This window comes from Neoarius graeffei, chromosome 28 (assembly GCF_027579695.1).
Source record: "Neoarius graeffei isolate fNeoGra1 chromosome 28, fNeoGra1.pri, whole genome shotgun sequence".
Lineage (NCBI taxonomy): Eukaryota > Metazoa > Chordata > Actinopteri > Siluriformes > Ariidae > Neoarius > Neoarius graeffei.
In genome coordinates this window covers 29,585,599-29,601,984 of record NC_083596.1, presented here as the reverse complement: position 1 = coordinate 29,601,984, position 16,386 = coordinate 29,585,599, and the positions used below count along the sequence as shown (strand labels likewise).

General features: G+C 42.4%; 1 protein-coding gene across 5 annotated transcripts in view; it reads right to left on the bottom strand.

The window, feature by feature from the left end:
• Positions 1-16,386, bottom strand: part of mvb12ba (multivesicular body subunit 12Ba) — a 362,744-nt gene that overhangs the window by 292,184 nt on the left and 54,174 nt on the right. For all 5 annotated transcript variants that reach the window (XM_060913298.1, XM_060913299.1, XM_060913297.1 and 2 more), the window contains exon 3: positions 15,131-15,238. In XM_060913298.1, coding sequence (XP_060769281.1) covers positions 15,131-15,238 — 108 coding nt within the window. The remainder of the gene's footprint in view (positions 1-15,130; positions 15,239-16,386) is intronic.

Here is a 16,386-nt window from a genome sequence, read left to right as displayed (position 1 = left end):
TTTGCTTCCATTCTTCTTTGTAGGTCCTGCATTCGGAATCAACTTTTCTTTTCATGGCTTTTGACAACGACATTTTGCATCGATAGCTAGCAATCTTCAGCTAATCATTTACACGTCATCCAAAAGAATAAACAACCGGCAATTGTATACATTAGTTACGGCAGGTTGCTAGGCAGGTCACCTGTTTTATGAGAGACGCCAGGAGATGCAGCAGTCGGCATAATAACAGTGCATAGGAGCAAATTAATGTTTTAAATGAAATTAAATTAAATGTATTTTAAAAGTTAAATAACGTTTATTTTTAATATAATAGAAAAAATATATAACTTTTTTTCCCCCATTAGAAAAGCATGGCCATGGCCCGCAATACCATTGTCAGAAAAAAATTTGGCCTGGGTCCAAACTTAATTGCCAACCCCTGCCATAGGCCTTGAGGATCTTTGTCATTTTACCCCGGTGGATGGAATCAAAGGCTTTTCTGAAATCCAGGAATGTGAGCACGCATGTCAAGTTGTTTTTATGAGCCTCCTCAAGTATTCTGCGTAGAGCAAAAATATGACTTAAAGTTGACCGATTTACTCTGAATCCATTTTGGTTATCTCTGAGGTAGGGGTCAATCGGATCACGTATACGATTGAGAATCATACGGTTGTAGATCTTGGCAATGACGCAGGTGAGACTGATACCTCGATAGTTGTCTGCGATTGATAGATTACCCGTCTTAGGAACTGGAAGAATGTTAGAGAGGGACCACTGCTTCGGTTTACTTCCCTCTAGTACTGCCTGGTTACAAAAGTCCAGTATGATTTTATCAAGATCACAATATATTTCACAACTTCAGATGGAATGTTGTCTGGACCAGCACTTTTTCCCTGTCTGAGGGTCTTCTTGACACGGGTGTATTCTTCAGCGGTAAATGGACCATCGTCGATATCTATATCTGTGAGAACTACTGGTATGTCATCATCAGGATCTTCCACAGGGGGAGGGTTACCGAGCAGGTTCTTAAAATGATTATATCAAGTTGACACTCGCTCCTCTGGGCTGCTTCCAGCAATTCGTCCATGTAAAGCCTTCCTACGGCCACTGATTTCATTTATGACCTCCCAGGCCTCTCTATACTGCCTATTAGCATCCGCTGTCTCCACCCTTTTTGCTTTTTCCTCCAGGTATTCAGCTTGGAGACAATCGTATACTGCATAAAGATCCTTTCTGGCGCAGTCCAGGGTATAGTTCAACTCGTCCCGATTCTCACTGCTTGCTGCGGTTCTCTCAGAATGGATCTCGTTCAGTTTGCCTCTGGCTGCTATAACATCAGGATGCAGGGTTCTAAGCTCCTTTTTTGATTTCACCTTTTTGGGAACACAGACTTCAGCAGCTTCTTTGTTGGCGTCCATAAAGTGCTGGTATCTCGTAGTGGGGTCGCCAGTGTTATCTAAGAGATCGAAGCGGTTTTTGACCTGCACACTGTACTGATCTTGCATACTAGGTGTAGCAGCGAAGCATCTCCAATCGTAGCAGACGGGTTTAGATTTCTGTTTGGGTACTCGAAGACTAAGTCGAACTCTCATAGAAACTAGTCAATGGTCAGAGCCAAGGCTATCAAAGCGGTTATAGGACTCAGTGTTCAAAACACTGTTGCGCCATTTACTTCTGACCAGGATGTAGTCGAGTTATCACTTAGCCAGAGTGGCTCGATCCGAGAAGGTCCATCTCTTACCAATGCGCTTCTTAAAGCTGGTGTTAGCTGCTATGAGATTATTCTCAGTCATGAGATCTGAAAGGTATTGACCATTTCTGTTGGTTGCATCATGAAAGGTTAAACGCGCAACCTTTGGACCCAGCCTGGCATTGAAGTCTCCCAAGATGACAAGAAAGTTGTGCGCTGGCGCATCGCGAATTGCTTAGCGAAGGTCATTATAGAATTGCTCTATATCGCTTGTTTCCGACACATTTGTGGGTGAGTAGGTGACTATAACTGTGGTGGCAGGATTACCCGAGAACACTGAAAGCAGAATTTGTGGTGAATATGATCGAATATCGCACGCTTTCTTTGCCCATTTACTAAGTAGGAGGCCAACCCCTCCCAGCAAAGCCTGTGCATCATTCCTCCATGCAGATGTAGTGACGAGGTAGCAATCTTCAATATTACTGAAGACAAGTTGATTTTGATGGACTAGTCGGTGTTCTTGGGTTCCAAGTATCCCAATACCAAGTGAGCCAGCACAGTAAGCCAGTTCCTTTGCCTCAGTTATCTCGAAGTGTACATGCGTTAAAGGTAGCCATAAAACAGGTTTTCCTGTAACGCAATAGAGCCTCGCGGTTGGTGCCGAGATCAGGCGAGCCCCTTCCTTGAGGATTTAAGGACCCACCATCATACGCTCCTCCTGACGGCTGGACAGCACCACCTCTGATGGCTGGATTCCTGTCCACTCCCGGGACTGGAAGTATAGGATTTACCGTAGTTGTACTTTCCATAGCGTGTAAACTTTACAATGCGAAAAAAATTTAGATTAAGTGACGGGGTCGCAGGTCCACACATCACCTGTCTGATTTTATATCGGGGTTGACTCCCCTAGATCCGTCGCGTTCTGCAAAACTAGGGGTGGTGCTAAGAGCCACTGCGTACGGTATTCATTATGTGAGAGGCTAGGAGGTGTGACCACTAGCTAATAACAAATGGCAATATATTGCACATCACATAACGCTGGATATGGGGAGACCTGTCTGGGACGTCATATTGTTTTAGGCCAACCAGAAAGGTGCTACTCCTCCAGGGATCCTTTGCCTCCAAAGGCAAAGGATCACCACCAAAAAGGTCGATTAAGAATAATGATGCTGATGATCTGATTGATGAGATTGTAAATGCAATCAACGCCATCCAGATTGACACTGACAATACTTACCTCAAAATAAGAACCATATCAAGTCCTGAACCTGACATTCGGAGAATGAATGATACATGCCAGGCATTCACTAAGCTCGCAAATATAAAGGCTCAACACTTTCACAGTGGTGATGATTCAGAAGACTTCTTTTGGCCTGATGCTAAGTCAGTGTTTAACAGCACAGTGTCTGGTGTCTCCTCAGCTCAAACTGCTAAGTTAAGGGCTTCTTCCAAAGCATCCAGACATTCTTCCATCCTGTCCCTGAATGCAAAACAAGCGGCAGCTGAAGTTGTGGCAACACAAGAGGTGATAAAGATAAATGCACAACATCAACAGAAGGAAGAAATTCAAAGACTTGAGGTGGAAGATCAAATCTTGAAGGCTGAAAGAGAAGCTAAAGAAAGGGAAATTGAAGCAGAGAGCGTTAAAAAAAGAGCTCAGAAAGTGTTGACAGAAAAATGAAGCTGGAAGGGAAAAGAAGTAGAATGGCTAGAAGAACTTAAAGGGCATGTTGCAGCACAAGCGAGACTGCAAGTTTATTCAGAATCTTTCCATCCACCACTTGCACTTAACCCTTTAACTGATCCATTTTTTCCCTCCCATCAAACACCAGTCTCCCAAGCTCTCCCTGCGCAACAAGCCAAGCCCAGTCAAGTTCAACACCCACATGAGGTCACAGCCACCAAGAACTCTCTCCCATATTCCTCCATGTACACCTCATATTCTGTTCCACAGCCAGCCACATTTTCTCAAGTCCCTGTAAGTCATCACCCCGACTGCACTTCCGCTTATGCAACAAGCTCTTTCCACTCAAGTTCCATCCACTCAAGCCTTTTTGACCTCTCATGAAGCTTCCAATGACCTTGTGAGAACTCCTGCTGAAGCCATCATAGCTAATCGAGTTCCAATTCCAGAACCTGAAGTTTTCAAAGTACAATGATTGGAAGCTTTCCTTCTGTACTCCGATTGATCGTAAGAACCTGCCAACTCAAGAAAAGCTCTTCTTTCTACGCAAGTATGTTGGTGACGCAGCCAAGAGAGCTATTGAAGGCCATTTCCTTGTATGAACAGAAACAGCTTATCGTGCTGCCTGGGACATACTTGAGGAAAGATTTGGTAATCCATTCATAGTTGCCAAGTCATACCGTGACAAGATACATACATGGCATAAAATTGGCCCCAAAGACAGTGAAAATCTTCGTGAGTTTGTTGATTTTCTGAGCAGTGTGGAATCAGCTATGCCATATGTTCAAGGTCTACAAACTCGTAATGACTGTGTGGAAAACCAAAAGATTACTGTCAAGCTCCCGGATTGGTTGAGCTCACGCTGGAATAGAGAAGCCACGATTTATCAAGATGAACATAAAATGTTCCCTGACTTTAGATACTTTGTGAGATTTCTCAACATGGAGGCTCAAATTGTATGCAACCCCATTACATCATTCTATGCAGTGAAACCAACTGACCAAGAAAGATCAAAGCCAACAGAACAAGAACAGTCTAGGTATCAAAGAAATCAAAACTTTGGTGCTAAGACTTTTACCATTAATACAAGGGAGAAGACAAGCATCATATGCATGTTTTGCAAGAAGAACGGCCATACTCTCCATAGGTGTTGCAAGATCATGGAAAAACCAGTTGAAGAAAGAGTTAAGTTTGTACAGCTGGAGAAATTATGTTTTGGCTGCCTTAAGATCGGCCATAACTCCAAAGCTTGCACATCTAGGACTGTGTGTGACTTATGTGGAAAACGCCACCCCACTTGCCTACATCAGGAACGTGGGAAGAAAGACCAAGAACAAGGGGTAAGAATTAAACAAGAAAGGTCAAATGAAAACAAAGGAGACAAGAATCAACAGTCTGAATCTATAGAAACACAGCAAGCCATTTCTAACAGAGTTGTTCAAGAGAAGAGCAGCACTTATACTTCATCTATTGTTCCAGTCTATGTCTCCACGACAACTGAACCACACAAGGAAGTTCTAGTGTATGCTTTACTTGATAGTCAGAGTGACACAACCTTCATCCTGAAAGATGCGGCTGAAACATTAGCCACCAAGAAAGAGCCAGTAAAACTTAGTGTCCACGATAACATCAAAAACAAAAGTGGTGAATAGCCAAAGGGTGCGAGGACTACAGGCAAGAGGCATTAGCTCTGATACTAAAATCAAACTCCCAACAACCTATACCAGAGATTATATACCAGCAAACAGATCCCATATACCCACAAGTACAATTGCAAAGTCCTGGCCTCACTTAGAACATTTGACAGATGAAATGTCTCTTGAGCTTGACTGTGAAGTAGGATTATTAATCGGCTATAACTGTCCCCAAGCCTTACTTCCCAGAGATGTCATCACGGGCAATGAAAACCAGCCATATGCACAAAGGCCTGTGTTGGGTTGGAGCATTATCGGCTATAGTAACACTGATGTTATGATTATGAGGATGAAATTGGGGTCAGCCACCGTGTCATCATAAAGAAAGTTCTGCCAGCTACCAAGCCCTCTTTTGGGTTCAAGTCTGAGGTCCATTTTGTTTATAGAACTCAAGTCAAGGAAATGATCACTCCGGCAGATATACTTAAAGGCTTTGAGTCAGATTTTACAGGGAAGTTCAGTGAAGAAGTTCTGATATCACAAGAAGATATTAAGTTCTTGGCAAAGCTGAAAGAAGGCATTAAGCAAAAGCCAAATGGGCATTATGAAATGCCACTGCCTTTCAAGGAAGAGAGGCCAAGTCTGCCAAACAACAAAGTGTGTGCAGAACATTGACTCAGATGTCTGGAAAAACGGCTTAAAAAAGATTATCAATATCACAAGGATTATGTGGCCTTTATGGAGGACATAATAGCAAGAGATGATGCTGAAAAGGTTCCAGAGTCAGAGTTAACCAATCAGACCACATGGTATATCCCTCACCATGGGGTTTACCACGCCCAAAAGCCAGGAAAGATTTGCGTGGTATTTGATTGCTCAGCTAAGTTTCAGAATACATCACTGAATGAACATCTACTCACTGGGCCAGACTTTACAAATACCCTTGTAGGGGTCTTGTGTCGCTTCCGTAAAGGACAATTAGCCATCATGTGTGATGTGGAGCAGATGTTCCATCAATTTCATGTTGCACTAAGGGATCAAGACTACCTCAGATTTCTGTGGTGGGAAAGAGGCAATATGGAAGCTCCACCATCAGTGTTCCGCATGAAAGGTTCACTTGTTTGGTGCTGCATCGTCACCTGGATGCGCGAACTTTGGGCTTAAAACACCTGGCCACAGAAGGAGTAGGCAAATTTAGTGAAGCTACAGTGAGGTTTATACAGCGCAACTTTTATGTTGACAATGGATTAACAAGTTTGGACAGTGAAACAGAAGCTATCCAGCTTGGTAGAGAGGCAAGAGACCTCTGCAACACTGATAAGCTCCGCCTACACAAATTCGTTACCAACAACAAGAAGGTTCTTGCCACAATCCCAAAGCAAGAACGCGCTGAATGTGCAGCTGACCTGGACATGGCCTTGGGAGAACACAAGATGGAACGGGCTCTCGGGGTCCAATGGTGCATTAGCTCAGATAAGTTCCAGTTCAGAGTGAGGGTAACAGAACATCCTTTTACCAGAAGAGGAGTACTGTCAACAGTGGCCTCAATTTTTGATCCTCTTGGATTTGTGGCACCTGTAATTTTGAAGGGTAAACAGATTCTACAAAGGATGTGCCAAGATAAGGCAGGATGGGATGACCCACTTCCGGATGACCTCAGGCCACATTGGGAAGCATGGCTCCAAGACCACCATAATTTGTCTCGTCTTCGGTAGAGATACCGCGGCACTACATACCATTGACAGCCAAGGAAGTTCAACAGTATGAACTTCACCATTTTTCTGATGCTAGTGTTTCTGGCTATGGAATGTGTTCTTACCTCAGGGCTGTTTTGAAGTCTGGAGAAGTCCATTGCGCTCTTGTTATGGGGAAGGCAAAGGTTGCACCAATGAAGGTAACCACAATCCCAAGGCTGGAACTTTCAGCTGCGGTCGTGGCCACAAGGACAAGTGATCTGCTAAAGAGAGAAATGGAGAAAGAAGATCTACAGAAATACTTTTGGACTGATTCCAAGGTTGTCCTTGGTTACATTAATAATGATGAAAAGCGATTCATGTATTCGTAGCCAACCGGATCCAGCAGATCAAATTAAAACACAGAACCAAGTCAGTGGCAATATGTTGCCTCAGAAAATAACCCAGCTGACCATGCCTCTCGCGGACTCAACACAAAGGAGCTTGTAGAGTCTAACTGGTTCACAGGACCTAGTTTCTTGTGGCAAAAGGACCTCCCTAAGGAAGAAGAGATTAAGGTGGGAGAACTCAATGAGGACGACCAAGAAATCAAAAGAGCACAGGTTTATATAACAAAGGCAAAGGAGGAGAGATCTCTATCAGACCGACTTCAGAAGTTTTCAGATTGGAAGAGAGCCGTAAGGGCCATAGCAAGACTTAAGCATCTTGCAAAGGAGGTGAAAGGTCTTAAAACAAGATCCATTGAAGTTACGACACTTGCAGAAAGAAAGGATGCTAAACAATTTATAATTCAAGCAGTTCAAGAAGAAGCATTTAGTGATGAAATCAAGTCTCGAATGCAAAGGAAAGAGGTACAAAAGAGCAAGTCAACTGAGCTGCACAAGTTGAACCCTTTCATGGATAGCCAAGATATCTTGAGGGTGGGAGGTAGATTGACACAAGCTACACTCCTCCCCCATGTCAAACATCCAGCTATCCTCCCTAGCGGACATCATTTGTCTCGATTGTTGATAAAGCACTACCATGAGAAGGTGAAGCATCAGGGTCGTGGAATGACCATCAATGAACTACGCTCCAGTGGGATTTGGATCCTGGGGTGTAGTAGTGAAGTGTCATCACTCATCTTCAAGTGCGTTAAATGTAGAAAACTCAGAAAGTGTAATCAAGAACAAAAAATGGCCGACCTTCCACCAGAGAGGATGGAAGCCACCCTTCCATTTACCTATAGTGGTATGGAGTGTTTCGGACCATTTTATGTTAAAGATGGAAGGAAAGAACTGAAGAGATATGGGCTCCTATTCACCTGCATGTGCTCACGTGCCATCCACATTGAGGTGTTGGATGACCTTTCCACTGATGCCTTCCTTAATGCGTTGCGTTGTTTTATTGCCATAAGGGGCAATGTAAGTCAACTACAAAGTGACCAAGGCACAAACTTTGTGGGGGCACACAATGAATTCCAGGAATTAATGAAAGGAATAAAGCAAGAACGTGTGAAAGAGCTAGGATGCAATTTTGTCATGAACCCACCTGCTTCCAGTCATATGGGCGGCATCTGGGAGAGGCAGATTCGGACCATGAGAAGTGTCCTCAGATCTATCCTGGACCAGTCTGCTGGAAGATTAGACAGCTCTTCATTAAGAACTTTCCTGTACGAAGTGATGGCAATAGTGAATAGTCGACCATTGACCATAGAACATCTTAATGATCCATTAGGACCGGAACCTCTAACTCCAAACCACATACGGACAATGAAATCGTCAATAATTCCACCACCACCTGGAGAGTTTATAAGGGAAGATCTTTATCTTTAGAAAAGGTGGAAGAGAGTTCAGTTCTTGTCCAATGAATTTTGGACCAGGTGGAGAAAGGAGTATTTGCTGAATCTGCAGCAGAGGGGTAAATGGATTAAGGACAAGAGAAATGCTAAAGTAAATGACATTGTCCTGTTGCAAGATGATGGCACACCAAGAAATCAGTGGAAGCTGGCGAAGGTAGTTGAAGTCTTCCAAGGAGCTGACGGAAGAGTCAGAAAACTCAAACTGGCTCTTCGTGACACAATACTAGACAGTAAAGGTACACGCACAACTAAGCTAGTTTACTTAGAAAGGCCCATACATAAAACAGTACTATTGCTTGAGGCTGAATAAGTAGGTTAGCTCAACAAGATAGATCGTTTTTGAAGGTATACTTGTGTATTTACCAAAATGCCTCATAAGGTTTTGTTGTTAATGTCAATTTTTATTGTGAATAACACATTGTGTGATGGTGGGAGTGTAAATGCAGCCGTCTTTTTGAATTTATTTTGAAATGTGTACTTTTATTTTGAAAGGAGTAAAAAACTGGAAGTAGCGTTTATTAGTTCCGTAAGCTTCACACAGAGACCGAGGAGTATTTATAGCAGTGATGTTACCTGCTAATTCATTTCTCTTTATTACTCCTCCATGCTTTGTGGTGTTTGTTACAATTGTGTGAATGTGGGTTTATGAGAAGTGTAAGCTGAAGAATTGTATATTTTTGACTGTGAAGATTGCCTCTGGGGAATGACTCTGCTGTTGGTTGAGAAGCAGGCTAAAGTAGTCAGTATTACTCTATGCATTTTTATCGGTATTAGCTACAGTGCTAAATAATGCTATTTCTGTAATGATTGCAATAGCTGATGTCTTTTATTTTGTCTACTTGAACTTTTAGTTCTACGGTGCCAATAAACTTCTGTGAAAGGAACAGGAGTCTTGCATCCAATCAATGGGCGGCATACTTCTCTTACTGCACAGTCAAAAAGAGATCCGTTGCAACTTAAGGGAAAGATTCTCTCATCTCATCTTCATCCTCTTACCCGGGGCCGGGTCGCGGAGGCAGCACTCTGAGCATGGAAACCAAAACTTCCCTCTCCCCAGACACCTCAGCCAGCTCCTTGGGAAGAAGGCCAGCCAAGAGACATAGCCCCTCCAGCGTGTCCTGGGTCTTCCCCGGGGCCTCCTCCTGCCTGGAACACCTCCCCAGGGAGGCATCCAGGAGGCATCCGAAAGAGATGCCCGAGCCACCTCAGCTGATTCCTCTCAATGAGGAGGAGCAGAGGCTCTACTCCAAGCTCCTCCCGAGTGACTGTGCTTCTCACCCTATCTGTAAGGGAGCGCCCAGCCACCCTGCGAAGGAAACTCATTTCGGCCGCTTGTATCCACAATCTTGTTCTTTCGGTCATTACCCAAAGCTCATGACCATAGGTGAGAGTCGGAACGTAGATCAACCAGTAAATTGAGAGCTTCCCCTTTTGGCTCAGCTCCTTCTTCACCACGACGGACCGGTAAAGCGACCGCATCACTGCAGAGGTTGCACCGATCCGCCTGTCGATCTCACGCTCCATCCTTCCCTCACTCGTGAACAAGATCCCAAGATACTTAAACTCTTCCACTTGAGGAAGGACTTCTCCACCAACCTGGAGAGGGCAAGCTACCCTTTCCCGGTCGAGAACCATGGCCTCGGACTTGGAGGTGCTGATTCTCATCCCAGCCGCTTCACACTGGACTGCAAACCACCCCAGTGCATGCTGAAGGTCCTGGTTTGAAGAAGCCAACAGGACATCATTCGCAAAAAGCAGAGATGAAATCCTGTGGTTCCCAAACAGGATTCCTTCCGGCCCCTGGCTGCACCTAGAAATTCTGTCCATAAAAATTATGAACAGAACCGGTGACAAAGGGCAGCCCTGCTGGAGTCCAACATGCCCTGGGAACAGGTCTGACTTACTGCTGGCAATGCAAACCAGACTCCTGCTCCGTTCGTACAGGGACCGGACAGCCCTTAGCAAAGAGCCCCGAACCCCATACTCCCAAAGCACCCCCCCACACACACAGGATACCATGAGGGACACAGTTGAATGCCTTCTCCGGATCCACAAAGCACATGTGGACTGGTTGGGCAAACTCCCATGAACACTCAAGCACCCTATGAAGGGTATAGAGCTGGTCCAGTGTTCCACGACGACCAGGACGAAAACCGCATTGTTCCTCCTGGATCCGAGGTTCGACTATCGACTATATCGAGATTTGGCCAATAAGGGAAAGATTAATTTGGTTAAAAGCTTAGGTTAAAAATAAGTTTTTTTGGTTTTTTTTTTTTAAATCCTCATGAAGATGAAATTATTAAAGCTTGATATTACCCCAAGATTGAGTTGCTGTCTTAACCAGTTGGATGCCCAAGAAACAATGCAGCACAGTGGCAGTAGATGTAAACAGAATATGAAGAGGAACTTTAAGAAGAAAACATCCAAAAGCACCTGGGTTATCAAATTGATTACATGGACATTTGTTACATGTGCATTTGTCTGGAAGTTCTCCTGCTGGTTTGAAGGAGCTCATGGCTGGTGCATTTGTAGAGTGGAGATTCACAGAATGGTTCAGCAAGGCTTCCATTAAACAAGAAGCTCAAAGCTTCAACAGTTAATCTTTGTGTGGAGATTTGTAGAAACATGGAAAACACAAAGAGCTCCGAGTTTTGAGTGTGCATGACAGTTTTGTTGTGAGCTCGTCATGCATATTTAAAAGCGATCTGGCCAGTCAGATTTTTGACCCCCTGGGAAATGGTCTGGATGAATGTGATTCCACACATTCTGGAGGCATCTTTTTTTTTTTTAAACTAGTTTTATACGCCGTTACAAACTCATGGATAAACACATATCAATGCAAATTACATATCGGATTTAAACTGGGAAGAGTCAGAGCGTCACAACAACATCAAACACATATGAAGAATTTCTATCCACTCGCATATTAGTCTCATCTCATCATCTCTAGCCGCTTTATCCTGTTCTGCAGGGTCGCAGGCAAGCTGGAGCCTATCCCAGCTGACTACGGGCGAAAGGCGGGGTACACCCTGTTCAAGACAACCATTCACACTCACATTCACAAGACACAGAACCATTCACACTCAAAGGTCACACCTACGGTCAATTTAGAGTCACCAGTTAAAGGATATGGGACATGGATTTTTTTCTGGGCATAATTATGTATAAAGGACATAAGAAATGCCATCTAAATCACTGCAGGGTGTCAAAAATGTGAAAATCATCACATTATTCAAGTTTTTTTATACATCAGCATAAAACAAGGATTCATTAATGAGCTAGGTGGTCACGTGACCCGTGACGTAACAAAAACTTTCCAAGGAGCCAGCGCTTGGGTATCTAATGTAAACAGGTTACCGAAATGGACACCATCGACAGTGATATTCCCGATGTTTCACAGAGATGTGAAGTTAGACCCTATCAATTCGACCCGATAACTGGAAATTCACATGAACATGGATCTTGTCTTTACTCTGATGGGTCAGATGATTCTGAGAGTAAGAGTTCATTCAATCCCCATGAAACTGAAAGCGGTCAGCTCGATAACACTTCCTGGTAAGTTAAAAACAATTCTGCTCAAAGGCTGATGATCTGTTGAAAGAAGTATTATTTTTGTATCATACATTGAAAGTTCATCATAGATCTAGCTAAAGTCCGTTGCAAGCTAGTTTTTTTTTGCTGATATTTTTCGAGATTGATTGAGATACAATGCTTCCAGAGTCCGAGATGAAAACATTCAAAATGGCGAAACGAGTTAGAATTATGATAATCAATAATTGCTACACCCAAAATTATAATACTAATCCTTACCTCAGCTTTCAGACGCTTAGCGAATGCACCGCGTGGTGGCCGTAGCACTTCGGGTTTCACTCCGCCGTCTTGTTCCTGAATTGGGACGTTGGGAACGGCTCCATCTTTAAGTAGCCTCTTAAATTTGGCTTGGCAATTAATATCGCTCAGTACCTGAGTATTAATGTTGAAAGAATCCTCAGTGAAATGGTCCGAACACAGTTTGTGGGAAACAGTAGGTGCAAAGTTTTTTCAACAGGTGTTCTGTAAAGTTGTCCTACTAAGCCTACTGCGCATTAGTGATGGGAATTTCGGCTCTTTTTCGGGAGCCGGCTCTTTTGGCTCTTCTTACTATAAGGAGCCGGCTCTTTTGGCTCCCAAACGGCTCCTGAGATTTTATTTTTAATTGCTGCAATTAACTAGTTAATTAATTACATTATTATGTGAAAGTCTCTCTCTCTCTGAGGCACCTAAGGACAAAAAACTAATTCGGCTCCCCAACTCGGCTCCCACCGAAGAGCCGGCTCCCGTCGTTCACTTCAAAGAGCCGGCTCTTTGAACCGGATCGTTCGCGACCGACACATCACTACTGCGCATGCGCAGGTGAGCCCACACTTTCCTCAGCTTCGGGTCCTTGGGGAATGCAAAAAAACTTACTCCAGGGCATTTCCCATTGGAATTATTGCAACCATAAGCAGCACAATACACCATGTTGTTCAATGTACGTTAAAGACTATAAAAACAATTTTCTTGTCATCCACTTCTCCATTCATCTACCCGCTTGTGCTGTGCCCGAAAGTTTTTGTGACGTATGATCACGTGACGGCGGCTCTTCCAGTTGTAGAAAATGCATATCGGAAGTCGAGCAGAAATGCCATATAATCATCACGAATATAACGATTTTGCTGAATTTAACAGATGATTTTGTATTTGTTGATGCAATTAATTCATATTTTTAATGGAAAGAAACTGATATAGCGTGCATTTATGTTTCATGTCCCATATCCTTTAACCTAACCTGCATGTCTTTGGACTGTGGGGGAGACCAGAGCACCCGGAGGAAACCCACGCGGACACAGGGAGAACATGCAGAAAGGCCCTTGCTGGCCACGGGGCTCGAACCTGGATCTTCTTGATGTGAGGCGACAGCGCTAACCACTACACCACCGTGCCGCCCCATATTATTAGTTCTCTAGCATAAACATACTTTTTAGATTAGACAGAATACATGTGAATTAACATATTGATTGTTAACCTTTAGATGAATGCCCAGATGAATAATACACATTAAAAATGGACTTATCCATACACCATATCTGCGTTCACGAATGAAACCATTAAAGTATTCAAGTTTCTGTCCACAGCACTATTTGACTCAGCTATTTGAAATGGCTTGAGGTTATTATGCTTCCCAAAGGCAGATGCTAAACTACAACGAAGGGATTGAAGGATTTTATATTCATATTTTACAATTTACATTTATACTCACATTATTAAATTGTGTTATTCACATGTTTTCTGACAGTCAGAGCCTGAACACTGGGAGATAAATGTTTTCCCCACAACACTCACACCAGGAATAGTTACTCATTATCTTTTTATTCAAGGCACTTTTTAAATTAGTTTCATGTTTAGATTTGAACATGCATGTTCAAAGGGGGTTGCGTGGTATCTTACTTTTTATTTTACTATTACGTGAACTATATTCAAATTTAATTCATTACATTTGTACACATTCGGCAAGTAGAAATGTATGTGTACACTACTGAGGACTAAATATCCCCACCAGGATAGTAAAATCTGACAATTTTGACCTTGTGGAGGCATCTGGATGGAACTGACAAGGAAAGTGGTGATAAAAATTTAAAATAAATAAAAGAGCCAAAAAAGTTTCCTTTTCATTACGGAGGTTAAGGTTAGGTTTAGATGTAGGCACATCATTAATTAACTGATGCAAGATGCAAACCACTCATCAGCAGTAACAATCAGAAGGTCAGATTGGAAAACAAAAGAATTGGCCTTTCCATGCCAATACTTTTGGAGGGGCTTGTGTAGAGCAAAATTACCTAAAGTTAAGGAACAAGCTGTGACATCATTTGCATCTTGGGAGTGCTACTGAAAACAAGATGCGAGCCGATTTCAACAGGTTCATATTTTGTTTGCCTTCCAATTTAGTACAACTACTTTGGAGCCAGTGCTGATGGTTCCAGTGATTTCTGGCCTTCCTCTGGACTGAAGAGCTACAGCATGTGTTTTGCCCCCTTAAATACATATGCAACTGCATTTCCCCGTGAGTGCAAATTAATTGAAGACATAATTCAAATAAAAACACATTTCTAATTGCATGTTCATTAACAATACACAATAGATGGCAAAAATAAAACAAATGCAATCTCCGTTTGATATTTTCATTCTTTAACAAGATACAGGTCCATAATAAAAAAAAGGCAATTATAATCCCTCATGTTTTCACCAACAATGAAGGATGTCTGTCAATCTCACACTATGGGAGGGACATTCCCCACACAGATAAGTAAATTGCACATACACATTTTAATTGCCTTTTTTTTTAGCATCTGAATTAAAATAAAGTCTGGAATAAGCCATGCACATTGTGTGCAATCTTGCCAGAGGTTGGCCTATGGGAACCTTACAAAGTCTAAATAAAATAATCTCAGAAGCGTTGGAAGTGTTCATGGCATGAAAAGAAAATTACTCACATTAAATAAAGTTATCAAACAGGTCCAAAAATATAATTTTTCATTCAAAATACTATTTCGTATAAATTTAAACCCAAGACAAAAAAAGCACATTACTTACATTTTCCTTGGAGAAGACCCGAGTGAAGCAAAGATAGCGTGTGACCTTCGATTTGAACAATCCATCTTTCCATAAGTCAGCATCCATTCCATCTGTTGTTTGTGCAACCTTTGATAAGAAAAAAAGAATAAGGGACAGACCAGTTAGACAGTAGACATCTTTTATCAGACATCTCTTAGTCAGGAGGTATTTGTTTATATTTGGAGGCTACTTTGCAAAATTTGCCAAGTCTTGTTTCTGGTAATAATATGCAAGTTCAGACATAAATTCATAAATCTGGACTTCTTGTAAATGTTTGTAGGCTGCTGTTTCATAGTTAATTATGCAGGGGAAATTTGTGCATAAAAAGAGCCCTGAAACCACATTTAGGAAATTGGTATAAAAGTATTACAACATTAAATGTGCAATTATTATATCCATAATACATATATACAGTGGTGCTTGAAAGTTTGTGAACCCTTTAGAATTTTCTATATTTCTGCATAAATATGACCTAAAACATCATCAGCTTTTCACACAAAGTCCTAAAAGTAGATAAAGAGAACACAGTTAAACAAATGAAACAAAAAAATATTATACTTGACCATTGAGGAAAATGATCCAATATTACATATCTGTGATTGGCAAAAGTATGTGAACCTTTGCTTTCAGTATCTGGTGTGACCCCCTTTGTGCAGCAATAACTGCAACTAAACATTTCCAGTAACTGTTGATCAGTCCTGCACACCGGCTTGAAGGAATTTTAGCTGATTCCTCCATACAAAACAGCTTCAACTCTGGGATGTTGGTGGGTTTCCTCACATAAATTGCTTACTTCAGGTCCTTCCACAACATTTCGATTGGATTAAGGTCAGGACTTTGACTTGGCCCTTTCAAAACATTAACTTTATTCTTCTTTAGCCATTCTTTGGTAGAATGACTTGTGTGCTTAGGGTCGTTGTCTTGCTGCATGACCCACCTTCTCTTGAGATTCAGTTCATGGACAGATGTCCTGACATTTTCCTTTACAATTTGCTGGTATAATTCAGAATTCATTGTTCCATCAATGATGGCAAGCCGTCCTGGCGCAGATGCAGCAAAACAGGCCCAAACCATGATACTACCACCACCATGTTTCACAGATGGGATAAGGTTCTTATGCTGGAATGCAGTGTTTTCCTTTCTCCAAACATAACGCTTCTCATTTAAACCAAAAAGTTCTATTTTGGTCTCATCTGTCCACAAAACATTTTTCCAATAGCCTTCTGGCTTGTCCA